Source organism: Sphaeramia orbicularis, chromosome 7 (assembly GCF_902148855.1).
Source record: "Sphaeramia orbicularis chromosome 7, fSphaOr1.1, whole genome shotgun sequence".
In the NCBI taxonomy this organism is placed as follows: Eukaryota; Metazoa; Chordata; class Actinopteri; order Kurtiformes; family Apogonidae; genus Sphaeramia; species Sphaeramia orbicularis.
The window spans coordinates 35,970,782-35,992,918 of record NC_043963.1 but is presented as its reverse complement, the minus strand read 5'-3'; the positions used below and the strand labels follow the sequence as shown (position 1 = coordinate 35,992,918).

Sequence of the window (22,137 nt, the reverse complement as noted above, 5' to 3'; positions counted from 1 at the left end):
GTACTTTGCTGATGTAATTGAATTAGTTCCCTTACTTTTATCGAGCAGCCCATAAACTATATCAAAACTAACCTCTACAACACTGCCATCCTCCAGCTCTTTATGTCCACTTCCCTTCATGGTTTAGCACCATTTCTTTTTCTGTTTCTCAATCCAGGACCTCACATTCACAGTTAGCTGTTTGACAGTTGATCCCCTTGGCTTGGCCGGTGGGGTTAAGAAAGCCTCTGTGGCCGTTTGACCGTGCACCACCATATATCTTTCGATCTCCCTTCAGTCCTTCTTTGTACCTCAGAGATCCTTTCGCCTTTAGCGCCGCTCAAGCCCTCCCTCTTTCTACCCACAGCTCTGTCCACCTTGATCTGGAGGCTTTGCTAGAGCAGCTCCTTAAGACCCTTTTGCTTGGGTACAGTTTCAGATGGTTTGCTATATCTAGACCCCGGTATATCACCAAGATTTATTAGAAACATGTGATCTTCTAAATCCTTGAAGCCAGTGCATGTGGTTTACTGTGCCGATTCACATCCTGGATGCCATCAGGCGCACAGTTACTGCCGACATATGTGCCCATGAGCATTACTCATCACCCCCTGCGTACTTTGCCAAGCCACTCTATCTCACTCTTGATCCTGTGGTCAGTGTGATGTCCTAAGTGTCAGTCAAAATATCCCAGCCTTTCAGCACATATGGCAGCTGTCAGCCAGTCTTCAAACCCAGGCCTGCCCGGTGATCCAGCCACTTAATAATAATCTTTATCATTAGCTCTTTGATAGATGTATTATTTGGTCAACAAAGCACATCTGTTCATCGCATATATTTGCAGAGAGAAGCTATATCGGATTCATTGAAGTCCTGATAGAAGGTGTTTGTTTCAGCAAGGTGCCTATTTGTGTTTATAACTGTAGGACATGTAAACCCTGCTTATCAATACAAAGACAGGGCATACCGAGGACAAACAGGGTTATATAAATACCCACTGTCCACCTGTGTGTGTATGTTTCTGTGTTTGTGTTTTAGATACACACACTGTAATAGTGAAGCTAAGCAGTTGTCGGCAGCCCTGTATCTCATCTGCTGTGTTGTCCTGGATTTGCATACCTCTGCAGAGACGCAGAAACATACGCAGACTAGAAACAGTCTCCGCTGATGTCCTGGTAGTCTTCTGATGAATGACTCACCTCTGTTGTTTATTCTCTGAACAAACACATTAGCTAGTAGCTGGCCTTTCATCTGGAGATTATCCACAGTAGCTTCTGTAATAGATCTCTGCACCATTTACGATCATCACATCCCCATTTTTATCTTCACCATCTAGCCTGGTGGTATAGCGTACTTAGATTTAAATACATTCACAAGTAAGCAATTGCACTGTTAGCCCTCACTTCAGTAAGAAACTGATTTGTATCAAAAGCCACACATTTACTAGGACTGACAGTGTGTGCTGTAATATGTGTGTTGTCAGAGGGAAGGCAGTGTCAGAAATGAGGCGTATGGGTCCTGCAGGCAGATAGCATGGCATCCCACTGACCTCAAGTTCAACTCCCACTGGCATGTCTGTCAGCATGGCCATAATATTGAACGCTGGAGCCAAGAACTGTCAGGCAGAATGTGAAAGTTTAGACTATGGTCATCTGCAGAGGCTATATGTCAAAACTCTGAGCTGAGCAGTTATGTACAAAGACATGACCCTGCAACAGTTGTAACTGTTGGTGTGAATATACTGCATGATATACAGTACATTGGAGGGGGGGGAATTTAATACTGTTACATACTTTAAGTACAAAATAAATGTCATTATAATCCGTTACAGTTGCTGAGGAAAAAATGTGATATTAAATTACAGTAAAAAATGTTGGTGTTTACAAAGTGGTTACATCAGAATATACTCTTTTCATTCATTCTGTTGCTTTGCATCTTTTCGCCGTGCAGGAATGCCTTCTTTTGGCGGGTCAGCAAAGCCGTTGGAACAAATTTGAGTGCAACACAATCAAGGGTAGGATGGCTTACAGGGGGTTGTCTATGAAGACAGGCTCCATTCATTTGGCTGTATGCGCTCAAATTTTGGACATTGTTTTTGATTGGCTCTCCTGTTTGAATTTGCACCGCCTCTCGTCTGCCAATCAAACGAATACGCACTGCTCTAAGCAACCTGAGTATGCCATGCCTGGCTGCGACCAGCCGACCACACCAAGGCGGGTGGCCATGTCGTCGGACAAAAACGCCTTTCAGTGCTGGAAATTCAACAATATATTGTATAATATACCGAATAATATATTGTTGAATATTAAATAATATATTGTTGAAATCAATATATTGAAGAACTTTTAATAAAAGTTTGACAGTAATTCGTGTTGAGTGCTGTTGTGAGGTTTACACTGCCTGGTTTAAATTACTTTTCAGATTTATTGCCCACTTTAAAACATTTGTCAGAAAAGTAATTAAAATAACCAAATGTAATAAGTTACATTATGAAGTGATTCATATAGTTATAGTTAACAAGGTAATTAATAATCTGCAACTTCCAAAGTAACTTTCCCAACCCTGATGATCTGTTGTAGTGATGATAAATAAGTCACAGAGGACAAAGAGGACAGAGAGGTCTAGGTCTCGAATATCTCCACTACTACATCAGTGCATCTATGTTGCCATGCTTGTAATCCATCTATCTATCCACTGTAAACCTGCCTGCCGTCTGTGGCTCTACTCTCATGTGTATATTGAATAACATGCTGTCATAATGACATGCATGTGTGTGTGTGGGTGTGCATATGTGAGTGTCACACTGAGTCTAAGCCAGCTTAGAATGTTTTATTCACCTGCTCACGTTGGTGTTCACTTACAACATAAACTTGTTTGGTTTTCCATTTTTCTCCTACAGAGCCAGGCAGAAGCCCATTACAAAGGAAACCGCCATGCCAGGAGGGTCAAAGGCATCGAGACGTCAAAGAGTCGTCCTCAAGAGGGGGACAAGCCTCCTACTGTGCCCCCCACCTCATCCCCATCTCCACCCGGAGCCCCTGGCACTACCCCTGACAGTGAGCCAAGCAAACCGGGTGAGCGCCGCAGTGCAGGAAGCAAGCAAACAAACTAGAAAGAAAAACAAGAAAAAGACAGTTTGTGTTTTGTTGGAGAGGTAATTGTTGCCACGCAGGATGGTCAGAGGTTTATCATTTTGCTGGGAAAACAAGTGCGGAAATGGAAAATATGCAGCAACAACAAACACATCTAATCATGGCTTTGGTTTGCATTGTTGTGTTTTGTAAGCGTCTCAACTCTTTGTGTGGTCGCATATCTCTCCAGCATAACTTAAAGGTAACAGTTTGCACTGACAATAGGTCCCCCAAAACAAAATTCTTTTGTGAAAGAAAGGAACCTGAACAACAGTTTCAATATGTTGATTTAATTAAAACTACTACCTTTTGAAATCAATATTTATTTATGACATACATAGAAAATAATGTATTTAGAGGATATTTAAAGTTTTCAAAGTCAGACACAGAAAAGCATTGTAATACTTTATTTGGTATCAAATGCATGAAATCACAGTACTAGTTGTGGGTCAGTGGGTCCAAGTCAGCTTGAATCTAGCTACATTTTCTGGCAAATGCCTGATGAAAGCAGATGATGATCAAATGACTGACAGGAACCAGACTGAAGGGAACATTTAACTAAAAGCAGAAGAGATTCAGATCTACAGGCTTGAGCCAAAACTGAAAGTCAAACTTTGGCCACATATTGAGTATTTAAGGTGTACTCACTGCACTCACTAGTCCCTGATTGAGTCAATTACAAGCATTTTTATCTTGCGTCAACAGTGTATTTTTTTTTGACTAGCGTACTCTCAGAGCACACACTGATCAAGAGCTGCAGAATTATTTAGTGCCAGACACCAGCACCATCTTATAATTTAATTTAAGCCTAATATGGTCTCAATTTATATCATCTGGTCTGTGTGAATATAGTGGCCAACTTGAAAACCAGACATCAAGTGTTTTGGATACTGAGTGACAGCATCATTAGCGTACCACAGTCAAATAGTCCTCCATATTAATCCAGCCTAGCCACAGTAATGCTTTGTTCAACTCAGCAATGTGAAGCTGCCTTAGTACCCATCCGTTTAGACTGAGAGCAGGTGGGTGGCATCCTTTCAAGGTACCACACTGTGTTGTGCGTGTGTTTGTGTGTGTCATTGTGTTGGTTTTAGTTGAATATTATTTGCAAGAGAGTCAAAATAGACCATGCTGCCTAAACATAATGTGGCGGTAATAAGTGCTAATACTGAGAAAAATAAAGATGACACCATTATAGAAGAGTCTGAAAGGCTGAGCTGAATCTAAGCCAACATCTGAAAGGACAGAGACAGCAGCTGATCTGACTTTAATGAAAAGTAATTCACTGTTGGCAGATTAATTTGTTAGTTAGCATGGACGCGGGGCATGATCAAGGCATTGCAGGCTCTTTCTTTAGAGGGATCACATTGGCTTTGGTCTGTGTTGTCTCCATCTTACTTTCTCTCACCCTCTCATCTTCCTATTTCAAGCTATAATTCAGAGACTGGGTACAGTGTGCCTCTGCCCTTCTCCTTCCTCCACCCATGATTTTCCATTCTCTCAGTGTCACCGCTCTGTCCTTGGATCAAATAAGGCAATGAATAGACCAGCAATGTTTTGGTGACATTTACAAAGGTTTCTGGAGCTGACAGAAGGGCACAGAGCAAACATGATGAATGAAAAGATGAAACACAACCAGTAAAAGGCCAATATGTAGTAACATCCCAGAGCAAAGGTCTCCACATTTTGCTATCTGTTGGCATTCCTGTAAAATTAATGGTTTGTGCCTGTATTTTATTTTATTTTTCACTATAACCTCACATTCTGCCCCTCATGGGCACTCTGAGATAAGGCAGTCAAACTTCTCTGACCAAACTCCAGGAGGTTGGAGAGCCAAAACAAGCTTGCCATGATCGAGATCTCAAAGTAGTAACATGTGAAAGAATGCCTTTTTCCATCCAAGTCTTTTTCTCGTGACCCTGGAACCTTGCCTCTTCCTGGTTTTCTTTCCTGCTCACTAAGATGTGTATATGTGTCCTGTCACGCCGCTCTATGGTATGGGGACAGATCTCTGGGAGCAGACAGCTGTGCGTGGCCCCAGCTGGGGAAAACCGTGTCTGGAGAATGAACTTTGTGGTGTGGACTGTGGAGCTGAGCTTCACACAGGTCACTGTGGGGCAGTTAGTCTGAAATAGACAAAGACAGTTAGAATACACACACACGTATGCACACACATACACAAACACTGCGGACAGGCCTATGTGAGCCTGCGAAGGGAAGGATGAAGACATTTCCCACAGTGCAGATCTTTTACAACACAGAGGGCCATTTGTTGTTGATGCTCAGTTATTTCTCCTGTGAATGGTCTATTTGTTGTTTGGAGATTTAATAAAATGTCTGTAACACTTTATTATTCATTATTTGTGAAACATTCAGTTTTGGGGAGTTGTGAAATACATGTATTTAGTTAAAGGTTAATTTTAAAGAAGTGGTTATCAGAATACGGTTACATTCCTGAAATCATTACTTGCTACTCAATAATCTCTACTTACTTTTTAAAGGTGTCTCTGATTTCCCATAAGCCCCTAATTTAAAACAAAGTCCAAAAATATACCTGCATATAGCTGCACCTACATTCTACAGGATGTGGTCTAGTCTGTCCATATACAGCACAGAGGATGGAGGTGACAGAGCTAATCAAGTTTCATGTTCAGCTGAACAGTTACACTGTGTGTTTCATCTTTTTAATCCATTTCATAGTGTGGGAAAACACACTTTTCTGATGCCACATTTATTTTAAGAGGATTTGGCAACTGTTTAGACACCACAGTACTGTGCAAATGTCTGTCCTCAATTACACTTTAAACCTCCAATCAGACCAACCAACTCCAATAAAAAAATCTAATTTGAATACATACAGTGTTGTGCTTAGGCCTCCTCTAGATTTGTTGATGTGCTGGGTTGTAAAGAGCATACAAACAAGTATTTCTCATTCTCTGCTCTTCAGATACAACAAGAAAATACAGGGAATATGTGCACAGCCTTAAAAAAAAGGTTCTAAAGGTTAAATTGACTATTTAGTGTGAACCCTGACCCCATGACAAGAAGCAGCACAAATAATAAGAAACATCTGTGTTGAATGAAACCAGGTATAAAACGTTAGAAAATCTCATATTGTCTGAACAAAAAGGTTAAAGACGAGTTAAGTGCAAAGGGAGGTCACGCTAAATACTAGCACTTTGGTTTATAGAAGCTGTTTTTTTCCCTGAAACTTTACTGCTGTACATACTTCACATATATCCAGACTATATCTTAATACAGACTGCAGAATACATACGTGTGGTCATGACGTTGGCCTAGGACTTTTTGCACAGCATTATATGCTAACACAAAAAGCACGGGATTGCAAATATATAGTTATATTTATTTGCTGGTTTTCATTCTTACTTGATGTTGCAGAAAAAAGATCAAGACAAAAGAAAGACATTACTAATGCTGGCAGTGGCTTTGACCATAAACACGACACATTAGACTTTGCTGTGGGCTGCAGAAGTCAGGGGGTCAGTTGTAGAGCACTGTGTGAATGCTGTTGGTCCTTTAGCCTCAGAGTTATCAGAACAGGTCATGAGGTTTTCAGCCCTCAAAGGGTTTGTGGTCAGCATTGCCCCTAAAGAGGAGGCCCTTGGCTTTAGGGGATTTGGCGTGTTGAGCAAAGGGTTTGGCTCGGCCTGCGGGAGATGTTGAGGCAGCTGTTTACTTGGAGAGAAACTGTGCTCTTCCCTCCTTGCTTCCCCTCCTCTTTATCCCTCTGCTGTCTGACGCTCTAATGAAGGGCCCTGTTAAAACCACCCTGATATTATGGCACTCTTTAGTCCACACAAACACACAGACGTGCACACACCCAAGGTCAATTAAACAGATGACTTTCATGTGAGGGCTAGGGTTGCACGTCTGTGAGGTGACAAGTATGAAGTTACACTAAAGCCCATATGCTTTTTATGCTCTGTCTTGTCACTGTTGAAATCTGACTTTCAGGGAGTTGCCCAGGTTCTTTATCTGTGGCTTGTTATGTGATGACATGTGAAATAATCAACACGTGTTTCTAAATATATTGCTTGTGTGCAAGTTTTTTGTATTTTGTGTGTGTGTGTGTGTGTGTGTGTGTGTCTCAGAGTTTGGGGGTAGGCCAGACTGGGTGAAAGGCATCCAACTGCATTATGAATGAGTCTCGGCTCTCATAAGGCCAGCATCAGGTTTCGTAGCTTGTTAATCATTAAGAAGGGGTGTTGGAGGAGGGTGGGGGGGTGTGGTGGCAGACAGACTCATCTTGTCTAAGTTACCTTTACCCTTAATGTCACAACCCCAGCATGCACACCGAAACATGCCCTCATTACCTACTTTTCAATATACCTATTAAATGATGGTGTTTTTGCTGGAACTGTGCATTTGTGGCTTATAATATGAAATATTGAAATATACCCCATTAAACTGTTTTCCTTGTTTTAAACTCCCTCGATTACATTTGACATTTAGATTAATCTCACTTAGATAACAGCACTGTTTTCCATTTTCAGCATAATAATTTGAGCATGATGTCATGTCTATTGTTCTACCTCCAGTGCTATAGATCTGTATAATAACCAAAGCTGTACTATTTATCTGGTTCTTCCCATATTTGAAGGTAACACGTGTTTATATAACATTAGAATGTAGAGCTGTGTGAAAAACAGGACAAGCAAAGAAGACTGTCACAAATAATCAGTAGTCAATGTTTAAAATATAGTTCAAACATTAAACAATAGTTATTAAAAATGTTTGAGGCACTTTGATATAAAAATAAATTTCCTTTATTACCTACAGGGAAACCATCGCTAACACATTGTACATAGAGTCTTAAAGAGGGTTTAATATTAAATATGTGCCTAATTTTAAAACCTTAGTGCATCATGTTACATCGTTGTCACCAAGTATAGCTGAAAGGATGAAATCAGCAAATTAGGCAAATAATTGTAATTTGGATGAAAAGAAAAAACAATTTTGTTATTATTTTCCTGTTTACTTATCATTCTATTTTATATATTATTTAACCTTTATTTTGATTTCTGTCATTGATGATTTCCTTCATTTCATCCAGGTTTTAAAATTGACTTAGATTTTTAATTGAACCCTAGTAAAGACTATGTGTAGCTGAAATGCGTTGATGATTGTGTGCCTGTTGATAATGAGTGACATTTTTTCATCAGATACTTTTCTTATTACCTCGCCCCCCAAAAGGGAGGCAAGAGGTATTGATTTTGGTTTGGTTTGCATGTTTCTTTGTTTGTTTCTTAGATTTTAAACACTCTAGCGGCAAAACTATCGCTTCAATTCATACCAAAATGGGTATATAGATTGCCAGTGACCTAGAATAGATGTGGTTATATTTTGGGAAAAGTAGATCAAAGTTCACGTTTTTAATGATTTTTTTTTTCCATCTTTTTTTTTCTCCCATTTACTTATAATGGGCAAAATTTCAAATGTCTATAAAAGCATCAGTTTTGTTTCAATTTACTTTAAACTTGGCACATATATGCAGCCAGTTGATATGCTGACAACAGCACATATATAGACATGATGACATCAGCGGGATCGATGCCAAAATAAGCTACAATACGTGCGAGGGGTGGGGTTTGTTGTACCTGGCACCATTTGTTTACTTACTTTTTTCATCGTAATATAAGATGGTAAAATAGATTAATGCATGATGACATGGAATTTACAGTACACAGTATTATAGAGAAGAGAAGAAGAAAAACATTCTAAACAAAAACAAAATGTGAAATCCAGTGAGATAAAGTGTCAAGTGTTTTGGCTAAACACACACATTCATACTGGACAAAGCTCACAAGTAGTGAGTATATGAAGGCAAAATCACAGCGCTAACTGAACTAATTAAATTCATTAAATGGCAGTTTTTTGCATTGCTAATAGTTTAGCATTGACATCTATTATTATTATTTATGACTGTCTTTCTTATGCTCTACCTCTGTCATCACTGAACTTTATGTACATCTATATTTTATGATTTTGACCCAGTGAAGCATCCAGTCCTAATGTATTTTTTCCTTCAATGCTGAAGAGTTTGAGGCTAAATTGTTTTATGTTTCCAACGAACTCTAGCAGACGTGAAAAAAAAAATCAGGGTGAACTTTACATGAAACAATGTAAGCCATTTTTACTGACCGTGAATAAGTTTCTAAAAAATGGCTTTATCAACAAACCCTTCCCCACAGGCTTCATGCTATACTGTACATTGCTTTAATTTCCTGAAAAGGATTAAGGCAATGCAAACACTCCAGGCTGTAGTGTAAAGCATCTGGACTGAGTTATCTCCCTCTGCTGACCTCTCCCACTTAATACTGCCTCCCTGTGTTCGGCTATGAGGACAGCGAGCGTTGGGGAAAGTCAGCTAACTGCCTTATCAATGTTTAATTAGAGCATATCCTTAGGTTCTGGAGAACCACATCACACTGATGGTGGGATTTTCTAGGCAAGCAAAGAAATATGTAACGATTTGTCTCTGCTACTTGGAGATAGTGGCAGATCTAGAGTGAATCTTTCATGGTGTTCATTTTAGTCAGTAAATATGACAAAAAAGGAACACTCTCCGGTAAGATTCATGATTCTGTGGAGCCGAGACAGACAGTAAATTACTGGAGCTACGAAGGCCCTGAGGGGCTTAGCCTCAAGCTGAACTTGTTCACATGCGGATGAATGTTGGAGATAGTCACTGTGCTACGGAGAAACGTTAACTGGATGTGATGGTTTGGTGTGGCAGTCCTCCAGCCCATCGTGGATCATGAAATCCCTTATTACTATTTGGCCAAGCACCTCTGTTTCTCCCCACTTGACTTTAACTCAAACCACATGTTTTCGACTGTGGGGATCATGGCTTTGTTTCCTGGCATCGTAATGAAGTCATGCGTATGTTTACATGCCTGTGTGTGGGCACTTGTGGATAAAACTAAAAGAAACTTCAACAAAAATACCTCAGAACAATACTTTAAGATTAGATTACTTTTTTTAATAGTCTGCCATCATGCACTTGCAGGTACGAGGTCTGCAATGAACCTGACTAATTCGGTCAGCATTTTGGCAAAGTAGACACATTATGAGTTACAATCCTCTCCAAGGCATTCTTACCCACACACAGCACTTTGATCCATGCCCAGTTTATAGACTCCTCAATGCCATATAGACTCAGAATCAGAAATATGTTTCTTTTTTCTTTTTTCTCACAAAACATCTGTCTGACAGCAGCTATGCAACTGGAAACTTCCAATATGGAAAGAGAGAGAATTTTGATCTTGGAAAGCAATGGAATGGAAAGCACTCAGAAAGGCATTTTCATCAGGGATGATGCAATAGAGCAGCCACGGCAGCTCTGGAGTCACCATTTATGCAACAAATGATTTATCATACGGTCAGATTTTTACAAAGTGTCACTATCATACCTAAAAAAAACATGATATCTCCTACTAACTATCAATGTAACAAAAATAAAGCTTATGTGGATCCTTAAAAGGGAAATTGAGCAGTTAAAGTCAATATTTATTTTCTTCCCAGAAATACTCTCTGTTATCCCTTTAATACTATAATCTAGTGGGGCTTTCCATTGCCTGCCTTCGGCGGTACATCCTGTAGAGTTTGGAAAAGGGCCTGCTGGTCCCTGCTGATGGGGGAGTTCTGAATATCCCACCCAAATTTAGGGGGTCTTTATTCAGCCTACACCCATTGCTTAGTGAATACCAAAGCCATTGCGTATGGGAGTGGCTGACCAGAAACATGTGTGTGCAGATGCATGTATAAACATATGTACTCAGATTACAAAAGAAAGTGTAATGCACATACATTAAAAAAAAAACATACAATAATAAAAAATGCACTGGAGGCGAAAGGGAAGGGAGTGTAAAGAGAGAGCAGAGTAAGAGGAGAGCTCTTGTCATGATATTTTCCTTGGATGTCAGGTCTTGCCCTGTGACAAAACAAGTGCCATTTTGCTCCTACTCCAGCCAAAAACAACAGGTGTGTGGGAAAGAGTCACAACTCTTCTGTGTGTGTGTGAGGCTTCATGTGTGTTTCTCACATGAACATCTCACATATGATGAGACCACATCAGTGACCACATCACTGCAAAAAGCCTCGAAACATATTAACCATGTGCTCTCTCCATAGCACATGGGACATACGTTTGCCTCTTTTAATCCCCTTTATGTGTAACTTAAATTAAAAGGAGCTTCTCAACCAATTATGGTCTGCACTGTCGGAACTAAAAAGAACGTTTTATGTTGGTTTGTCTGAACTACTCGGCAGGCTGTGCTTTCCACATTTAACTGGGAGTGGTTAAAGATGTTAGCAGATATATTTTTTTTCCACAGGACTTTGCTTCACCACAGAGTTTAAAGACTGTTAAGTCAATAGTAAAACACATTTTATATGTTTGAGTCATGTATAGTACTCTACTTTAGACTTTATTTTGACATTTATTCCGTGTCTTTGTTTCTCTTTACAGATGAAGCACGGCCTCTGTCACAGTTAAACGGGCCCCTGCTGGCCCCGGGACCTCTTCCACCTCCTCTTACCAACCCGCCCACACCACCTATGGACTCCCCCGTGCTCCCAGTGTGCCCCATCCTGCCCACAACCACTCCACCCCTGGTCCCCCCTTCCTCCTCCTCTTCCCCCGGCTGCGGCAGTGGCAGCGCCAACTCAGAGCAGCCCGGATCTGGGCCCCCGGTCTCAGGAGCTGCTGGCACCTCGGCCTCCAGCGGCACAGCTAACCCAGAGACAGAGGAGGACAAGGCCAAGAAGCTACTGTATTGCTCACTGTGCAAAGTGGCTGTCAATTCTTTGTCACAGTTGGAGGCTCACAACAAAGGTAGGTAACTTCTGCAGTGCTGACTGTTTGGTAATGTGTGTAATTCGTTTTTCTTTTTTTTTTCCTATTTAGATTCTGGATGTTACACTTCCTTCTCAATCTAAAGAGCTATAGTTAAATTCTTCTCTGTTTACTGAAACCACAGAGCCGTTGTTTTTGCTAGAATCATAATTACTTACTTCCTGTGAGGGCAGAGGAATTTGACCAAAAAAGATCTATGTTGCAATTTCCAAAGAAGGAACTGCCAGATGTTGTTTTGATGCTAAAGTGGAGATCTATTAAAAAAAAAAAAAATTATGACATAGAATGGTTGTTGGTTTGAACAAATGAAGATTTGGGTTTTTATTAAACTAATGTCAGTTTATGTTAGTGAAGCAGCACTGATCGAACTTGATGAACTGATTCCACTGCATGAAAATGATAATATTTAACACATAAAAGTGAACATTTTGCTAACTAAGCTGTAAATAATACTGTAACATTAATATAAAAAGAGTATGTTTCGTTTAGTTAGATTATAAATGTAGTTCTAGTCAGTGGCAATATTGCAAACATAAAAATATGACATTAGTCATAGTTAGTCATAACCATTCTTCACAGTTGCAGCTAAAAACAGCTAAAAAGCACAGACATCCACTAAAGCCACTATTCTACTCTTCTTCCTGTTCAGAAACTTGTTACAAATACAAATTATACAACTTATAAATTAACATCACAAATTATGATAAATGTTTTCCTTGTAGTTTATTTACTTTTTTTTTTGACTGACTGACTGCTACCAGTCTAAATTAGTCCAGAGCTCTCAAAAACAATTCTAGCCTCTGTTTCGGTTTATGGCTCTGCTCCAAAATACAAGTAGTCCATCCTTGGCCCGTGCACTACCTTTCCAGTAAGTTTCATGAAAATCGAGCTGTCGTTTTTGGGTAATCATGCTCACCGATGGACTGACTGGCAGACAGACAGATGGTGATCACATAACCTCCTCAGTGGAGGTAATAAATGACATTCAAAAGCCTGTAAGTGCTACCTTTTGGTGTCACAGGATTGATTAGAAAATCCCAGTAAGTGTTTCAGGTTGAGTGCAGCCCAGCAGAGGGTACTGAGAAGAACATCTGATCAGCAGATAACTGATCTGTTTGACACTAACGGGCACAACCTCTGTAACTGAGCACTGCTCTCTTCATTTCACAAGCTCTGTCAAGGTGCCTCACCTGTGCATTCCTGCCTCTGCTTCAAAGAGCACGCTGCTAAAACACCAACAACAACCCACCCCACCTCCGTAATTATTTAAAAGAAAACCCTGCCCACTCAAAGATTCATGATTTGTCTTGTCATTGGCAGTGCACAGCATAAAAACTGCAAGCCTGGAGGCTTCCACTTGAATAAGTAACAAAGGAGGATGGTTAAGGTGGGTAACCACTGCATGAGGGATTTAAGTAGAGACTGAAAGAAAATAAGCTGCTATGTGGTGAGCTCACCACAATACCTGTGCAACCCCCAAAATTCTGTCAAGCAGCTTTCACACATGACAACACTTTCACAGGGTTCCAAAAGTCCCTGAGGAGCCCACAGCCTGCTTTAATCCTTTATGCCCTGCCAACTTTAGCTCTCTGCGTGTGTTTGTATCTGTTTCACCTCCACTCTTTATTTGGGGAGATGAAGCTCCATACCCCCCCCCCCCCCCCCCCCCCCCACACACACACACACACACACACACCCATACACACACATACATGCCCTGCACAGAAAGAAATAGTAATTGAACCCATTCCTTCATTGACCTCCTCAGTATAATTGTATTTCACTTGCTTTGAACAATTTTGACAAAGCTCAACTCAGTCAGACATGAAAGCAGAAAACAACAATCTCTCATTTCTGTGTAAAGTGTAATCACAGCCACCATAATGATTTGATTAAACTCTGGCAGACAATCAGAAGTCATGCTTTACAATGATCCCATCAATGGTTTGTCATTTGCAGCTACAACAATAAATGTGTTGCATCTGCCTACCATGATGTCTTTAAATACATGCACATGGAAGTACAGTATGAAAACAGATCACACCCAGTCTATGAAAAATCTAAACACAATTCTGGGTCATAGCCTGTTGTCGACTTGTTGGCTCCGAACTTCAACCCCTGGATGACTAAGAGTTGAAACAGTTGAAATTATATGAGGAAAATGATCTGGAAGCAATCACTGTTGCCCATTCCAAAAACAAACGGTGCATGTTAGAGGGGTTCAGAAATAATAGCATATGTCCTGCAGACATGAGCAGTATGCGTGGCACGAGGTGAACAGAGGAAAAGACCTAAAAATTGAAACAGGAGAAAAAAAGAATATCTATGTTATTTTAACATTGACGCAACAGTTTACTGTCAGCATTGCTTATTTTTGTGTTTTCCAATGTGCCTTGTCTGCTTGTGTGTTGGTTTGCACTGTGAGTCAACCTTCCAAAGACGAAAAATCCACTGGGCCATCTATTGTCAGACAAAAATAGAACAAAGGCAAAAACAGGCACCCCAAGAGCACATTTTTGGCCACAAGCAAAATCAGCCATTTCAGCCCCTTTGTCCCCAGTGGAGCCCCCAGCCTCCCTGTTCCCCACCACCCACCCGACCCTGATGATTTCTCTCTCGTCTGTAACCTTAACTCTGTTCAAAGGGATTGCACAGAGTGACTCAAAGTCAGCGCCAATGACAGTGGGATACTTTACTTTGAGGGAACAGAGGCACAGTCGTGTGAGTGGGAGGGTATAGGAGGCTGGAGGGAGGGGGCGTGAGTAGAATTCATAAGAGCGAATCGTGTGATTATTTAATGAGAAATTAGTCTAGCACATATTTCAGCTCACAGCTTTCTTAAAAGGAAAGTAATATGCAAGAGCACTTTCATGTATGCTGTCCTTTTGAGGGAAACCTCCCAGAGTGGAATCTGTCCATATTGCTAATGTAGAGTAATAAATACAGTAGAAATAAAGGAGATGAATAAGGAGATCTAAGTCAGTTTATGCAGGGGACGCTGGGGACATGTCCCGATCACTCTTCAAAAGCATAAGAATAAAAGATGTTCTGAAAAATAGCTGACACATAGAAAGGCATTGAGAGGTGCAATAAGAAAATATGGTGTAAATATAGAAGAAATCCCCTTTTTGTACTGATTCTATAATAACCCAAAAATGTACATGTGCCAATCAGGTCAAAACAATACAACAACTTTACCAAATTATCAACACGGGCTCTCTGTGAACATGACAAGCAGCAACACTATTTTATTTGATCATATTTCCAGTCAGTGATATTGGATAATGTTTGGCTTTCTACAGTATTGTGCATTGATCTTGTTCGAATGACGCTGTGGTGGAGCTGTTGATGAATATGGATGAGTGTAACTTGTGCAGTCGATGTCATGCTGTTGCCAAGAAAGGCACTGTTATGCAATTTTTTCCTCCACCATTATCTCCTCCGGCCTAATCTTACTGTTGAAGACTGTTTAAATTTATCTGCCCCCTTCTGTCCCCACCACTTTCCAACAAAAACAGATACCCTTGACCTGAATACATATGCAGCTATTATATGTGGTCCAGTTAATAAAGCAGGCTTTTATTTTGCTCAGTGCTATTGAAGGTTTGGTCCTTGCAGAAATATTGAATGTTTGATTTACATGCTGATAGATGTTCAGAGATATTATTTCTTTACGCTGAGACAAACCGAAGGTCAAAATCTACTACTATTTCATCATATACAAATTTTGTGAACAGGTGGCAGGTCGCTGTAGGAGTACTTAAATGTCACTCTACAAATATCTATCCCAATACAAAATCTGCTTCTAATAAAAAGCTACTCTTAAATTTCTTTGACATTTACAATCTACACTATTGATCTTGACAGTAAGGATTTACTGGTTCGGCTCTGAGTCACTGATATTGGCACATATGGTGATTTAATTTCCTGTAGGTAAAATGTATGACCCTTTCTTTCCGACTCCACTAATTCAAAAATTATGGATCACTTATTGTAATATTAACATTCGAGAGGGCTCCAAGTTCATCCTCCACATCACCATGTGCACAGCTGTCTGTCTGCAGCCCTCTAGTGGTGAAAATATAGCATCACACAATTGCATAATGTCATACACTGTGTGTTGTGCATATGTGGTCATTTTCAAGCCAGTGGTGCATATTTTACCTACCTTTTTTTTTAGCATGGTCTGATATTTGTCACTGTCACTGTTTCTCCGTCTGTGCTTTGAGTTAAAAAGAAATGCAGACCAGACTCAATTTAGTTCAGAGATAGACGCAGCATGACTCACTGTTATAAATAGTGATTCATCTCCACTGTATTATTTCATTCTATTAGCCTGTAAATATGTAATTTCATCTAGGTTAATGACATTTGCTGACCTGTGTGTGTTTGTGTGTTATGTTTTTGTCTGCTGTCAGGTACCAAACACAAAACCATCCTGGAAGCACGGAGCGGGCTGGGCCCTATTAAGGCGTATCCCCGTCTGGGTCCTAAACCCAGTGGAGAACAGGGAGGGGGCCCAGTGGACCCCAACACTCAGGAACGAACCTTCCACTGTGAGATCTGCAATGTGCGGGTCAACTCTGAACTGCAACTTAAACAGGTATGAAGAGACAAAAGCAACTGCACGGTCTCAAGGAGTGAAATATTTTTAGTGTGAGAATTTTGCTCCTGGAAGGTATGAATAGATTTGTAAGCCAGAGCATAACCATCTGTCAGGGTCCTTTTCTTAAAACAAAATGTTCCTTTTGGAGGGACAGCTTAAAAACAGCTCTGAAGTATTAAGAGGCCACTGTTTTGTACTTTATAGGTATGTGGAGGTGTAAAATGAACATTTTTCAAACTACTAACAATATTTCTCTCAAGTTTTCAATAAATATCCTGTCATTTGGAGTATTTATTGTCAGAAAAGTATTACTGCTCCAAACAAAGAATATTGCATTGTTGTCAGACTTCATAAAATGTAAACAAAACAGGTCTGTGTTCATTTGTTCATATGTTTTTACTCAGGCAGAGGTGAGAAAGAAGAAATATTTGTATGGATTTTTCTAACTTTTGTATCACAGTTTGATGTTTTATGCCACTTGTAGCACAAAAATGCAAGCAATTCAGCTTTATTTGATGGATTGTGATCATTCGTCTTCCTCTTGATCACATCACAGAGGTGTTCAGTGAGGTTAAGCTTTGGAAATTTGGGTGGTCTTTTAATTCTTGCAGAATTGGAATAGTATCATAACTCTGTAAACATACATATTGTAAGGCTGACATTTTAAACATCCTACTGTTTAACACACACAGTTTAAAGTCAAACTTATTTTCTGAGGTGGTCTAACACTGAATCCGTCTGCCTCCTCTTCAGCACATATCAAGTCGAAGGCACCGGGACGGCATGGCCGGCAAGCCTAACCCACTCCTCAGTCGACACAAGAAGCACAGGGGAGCTGATCTGACGGTGAGTTTAATGTTGCACTCTTACTCGTGTGACACAGTCAGAAAACCTGAAACTCACAGGCCACAGACAGTAATAATCTAGATCGGTCTTTGCAGTGGTTTAGAGTTTTTGTATTGGTCCTTATCCAAGCCTAGTGCAGCTTTTGGCTCTGTCCTCCTGAAGCTCAAACTCAATGAAAACAACAACAGAATGAGCCAAATATTACTCAGGTCAAATATCAGTGTTGTTAAATTTTACTGTATGCTCCAAATGTGGATGTGCTGTGAGAGAGATGAGAGGGAGTTTAAGTAATGAAAATATTAACTGAAACCTCTACATTATGACAGATCAAAAGGGTCTGGAGACGGAGGTCTGTTTTCCCTCTATGTGCAGACTTTCTGGAACTAATCATTTTATTTCTGTCTCTCTCTCTCCTCTTTCTCTCTCGGCTTGTGTTGTTTCTTATTTTAGTCTTCTTTGACCTTCTCCAAGGATCTCACCAAAGCTTTGGGTGCCGGGCTCTTGCCCAACCCCTTGGCTGTTGCTGCAGCAATGGCCGCTGCGGCTTCCTCAAACCCACTAGCTCTCCGTGCAGCAGCTCCTGCGCCCCACCCGCACCATCACCTATTGCAAGGCCCGCCTCTCAGCCACGCCATCCTGAGACCAGCCCCCGGGCCCATCCGCACCACGCACGGGCCAATCCTCTTCTCCCCTTACTGACACATCATCCTCTGACTTAAACCAGTCAGGAACAGCCACTCCAAAAGCACACTGTGAAGATACAAATATGATCAACAAATAGCAAATGATAGGGGAAAAAATCCAACCATTTAAATAATAACTGAGAGAAAAGCGAGGAAAAGGAGCAGCGAAGAGGAGTAGAAGAATATGTCTCTCTTTTTTTCCCTTTACCTGAAACTCTCCCTCCATTTCAAAGACTTCTGAGTGATTCACAGATGGAATGAGCAGAGGAGAGGTATTCATTATGCATCGGACTCCTTTAATACATCTCTCACCTCTCCTGGTCCCTCTCCCTGTGCTGTGGCCCTGTCACAGTCGCCTCAGTAGCTACAGAAGAAACACATGCAGACCTTTTTAGAAAAACATTAAACCACATTTAGTGTTGCATAATTATTCGGGGCCAGGTTGTTTTTTCTCCTGTTATCATGGCTCAACGTGTCCTTCTCATCCTATGCACCTCAAAAACCAAGACAATAATGCTATGTCAGTAGGGTAGCTGCTTCCATCAGTCTTTGCTGTATTCGCCACATGAAGCTGTGGCAGCCTCTGCGATACTGCACACGTCCCATTGTGACACTAGGTCCTCACTAGATACAAACATGACTTCAGCTGACAGGCAGGTGGTAGCCGCATCTGAATATGTCTGACGGTTGGGGGGTTGAGAGAGCAGAAAAGTGACTGTGGGGGATTGCACTCCCCTGTCATTTCCTGAGAAGGTGAGGTGAGAGGAGGGCTGGCACGGGTCAGCGGATGGATTGACCCCAGGCAGCATGCAGACACACACAGGCCTGAACAAATCTGTGTTTTAAAATAGACCGTACTAACAAAAATTACTACAGGGCACATCTGCCAACCTCTATAACAGTCAGAGAAGGGCCTCACCAAAGGGAAGAGGAGATAGGAGAAACAGCAGAAGTCACACATTAGTACATACTGCACTGATGTGTTACGAGTTATGCAAACATGAAGTGTAATGAAATTATAGTTACTAATCAGAAAATTGGTGATTACAAAAGGATTATATCTGAATATGTTCCTTCTATACATTCTGAGTATATTCTTGTTTGATTCATTTAGTGGGCAGATGTAAGTGCAGGATGGCCACAAGATCAATTCCATTCATTTTGAGGTTATGCACAAATCTTGTGGCTGGTGGAATTTGCACAACCTCAGAGTAACCGGAGTCTGCCATGTTTGGCTGCAACTAGGTGACCATGCCAATGCAAGGGGCCACGTCCTCAGACAGAAAAATGTCTGAATATTTTCTCCCCAAATTCCATCCTAGGATCTGACATCACTGTATATATAGCTCATTGACCAGAGGTAGAAAATACTGTTGACACCAAAATAAATAAGTTGCATTCGATGAAATAATTAAAGTAGTTAATTCCAGATTACAGGCTAACTAGTAATCTACTCCCTATTACAAAACCAACCTTCCCAGTACTGCTTATAGCTTATAGATTGATTTGATGGCAAAACTCTGTGCTATCACTTAAGGCTTACAGTTGTAGGAGGTATTTACTGAAGAGATCATAGTTCGTTCAGTCATAGTTTGTTCATAACTAGCAATTAAAAAGAATGGTTTGAACCGCATCATAGCTCCCACATTATAGGTGGGAGGTTTGACCTCAGTGTGAACCTGTGTACTGATGTATTTACATTTCAGCACGCAACCTTACATTGGGATCCTGCAGGGTCAGGCTTCTGCATCACTGGGTTGACCTCTCCCATTTTTACCCTGTCCTCCTCCTCCTCCTCCTCTGCTTCCTGCTCCTTACTTCCCCCATCTTTCATACCCAACAGTTCATATGAGTATATAGTAGAGGGCACACTGACAATGGCAGCCATAATGCTGGAAGGGAAAAAAATTATAGAGTGGAAGATGAAAGCCAAATACATTCTCGGAGAAATGATCTTGAGCTGGCGTGACAACCAAGCAAGAAGCCCAGCAAGGCTGCCAGGAGCAGGAGCGGAGACGTCTAGCCCAAGGCATCTATCAATATTTTCTCTCTTACAACTGAAAGCCATGAAGCACACCATGATTAGCTTTCTTTTACAATGACTGGTGAGCACTTTGTTTGGTTTGACCTCCTATTTTGCATTTATATCACATATTTAAAAAAAAAAATCTGAAAACAAAATGAAACTATTTTTGTAGGTAGGAAATGTTAATAACTGCATCCATGAAGAGAAAACAAGAGGGGGGGAATCATAGTGTGATGGATTATATAAGTGTTAACCCAGACAGACATGCAGGCAGACCAACTGACTCAGCGGGAAGCCACAAAGCTAAGCAGCAGTAGACCTATCTTGCTTAACAGCTTGAAACTATCACCCTTTTCTGAACAAGATGTACACTGTGCCCTTTCATTGAGAAGCAATGAGCTCTAATGTCTTACCTTTGTCTGAATATTGCAATGCAATGAGCAATTTTTATCAGAGTGACTTGTTATCATTGTGACATGTTGTGACATGTTGTCTGGAGTCGTGTGTAAACTGGGAGTACGCCAGCTGACAGACTTTTCTGTTCTTCCATGAGGAGTAAAAGCCCTTGAAGGGATTGAGAGGGGTATATAGACCTGCAGAGGTGCAGCTGGGCTTAAGGACCGGCCCTTCATATTAAAGGGCCTTTTTACTATGGTAATCTCTGCTTGGGGAACAGGGTACAACGCCAGGTATCAAGGGATTAAAGCTAGATTTGCTCAACAGGCTTATTTTTAGTTGGACTTACTGAATTGCATTTTTTTTCTTTTTTCTGTGTGTGAGAAATGTGTTTAAGTCCTGAAGAACATTTAATAATGCCATTACTTAAAGAAGAGGCTGGCTTGGAGTCAGCTCCCACCGTTGTGCTCTTTTTATTTCTCGCTGAACAAACCTTCTTTGCAGAGTTCATTTTGTGAGTGAGATGCTATTCCAGGATCCGTGCTCTCCTTCCTGTTGGTGTGTGTACCATATGTATTCTAGTGTGTGTTGGGACCTGCTTTCTCTCCACTTCCCACCAATCAGAGACAGAGACAACCTGGAGCTATAAAGTGGCCTAACACAATACCAGAGACAAAAGCCTGCACGTTTGGATTGGGAAAATTGATTGATCGTTCTGGAGACTTGATCAATAACCCAACATACTCAAAGTACTGCAATCTTGTCCCTGGTAGGTCAGTTAAGTAGCAACACCACAGATATGCTCATATTGTCCTTGAAATATGCTCATACTGTGGTAATTCCAACCAATTCATTGTCATTATTCACATATGGGAAATAAATGTTAGATTCCTATGTTCTGGGCAGGTATTTCATGTTAGCTGTGTTTAGGCTACTAGCCTTAGCCTTATTCTGCCCTCTGATGGAGAGGCTTTGGTGTAATTTTGTCTTGCCAATAAAGTTATTTTTGAATTTCATTGTCAGAGGGACAAAGAGTTTGTATGGCGAACTGTAGCAATACCTGACTCATTCTGGCTACTCTTGTTTATTGCAATAAGAAAATGAAACAATAAATGTGTATGTGAGTAAAACATTATAAATGTAATTTAAATGAAAAAGAAACTTTATGGTAAATACTATTGGTATCAAGAGACACCATGGTGGAAAAAAGTAAATGTCAATAAATCATTAAATGAAACAAAAATCTGCAGAATTGTTTTTATTTTTCAACATTTGTATAAAGTCATCAAGGAATATCTGTTTATGAAGCTTTATTCTTTACTTAAACACTGCATCTCTTTGTGGATATCAGTTTGATCACTACATTCAGCAAAGACATTTAAACATTTTGCAAATCTGTTGTAATCAGATATCTAGAATGTAGCAGACTATTTGAGAAAAGAGAAATGACAGATTACAGAAATAAGCTACAATTGTTGTAGTCTATTTACAGAGAATTAGTGACTGGCTCCTAAATTCAGACTTTACAAATTAGATCAAAATGACTCAATGTACTGCAAATGCGGGGCTTCTGGTTGCAGCTAATGCACCAC

The 22,137-nt window shown here is 40.5% G+C and overlaps 1 protein-coding gene across 2 annotated transcripts in view; it reads left to right on the top strand.

Moving 5' to 3' along the window:
- Positions 1-21,788, top strand: part of znf385a (zinc finger protein 385A) — a 67,358-nt gene extending 45,570 nt beyond the window's left edge. For both annotated transcript variants that reach the window (XM_030138532.1, XM_030138533.1), the window contains 5 exons: positions 2,879-3,053; positions 11,602-11,967; positions 16,407-16,591; positions 17,348-17,440; positions 17,891-21,788. In XM_030138532.1, coding sequence (XP_029994392.1) covers positions 2,879-3,053; positions 11,602-11,967; positions 16,407-16,591; positions 17,348-17,440; positions 17,891-18,139 — 1,068 coding nt within the window. In that variant the 3' untranslated portion in view covers positions 18,140-21,788. The remainder of the gene's footprint in view (positions 1-2,878; positions 3,054-11,601; positions 11,968-16,406; positions 16,592-17,347; positions 17,441-17,890) is intronic.
- The last annotated feature ends 349 nt before the right edge of the window (positions 21,789-22,137 follow it).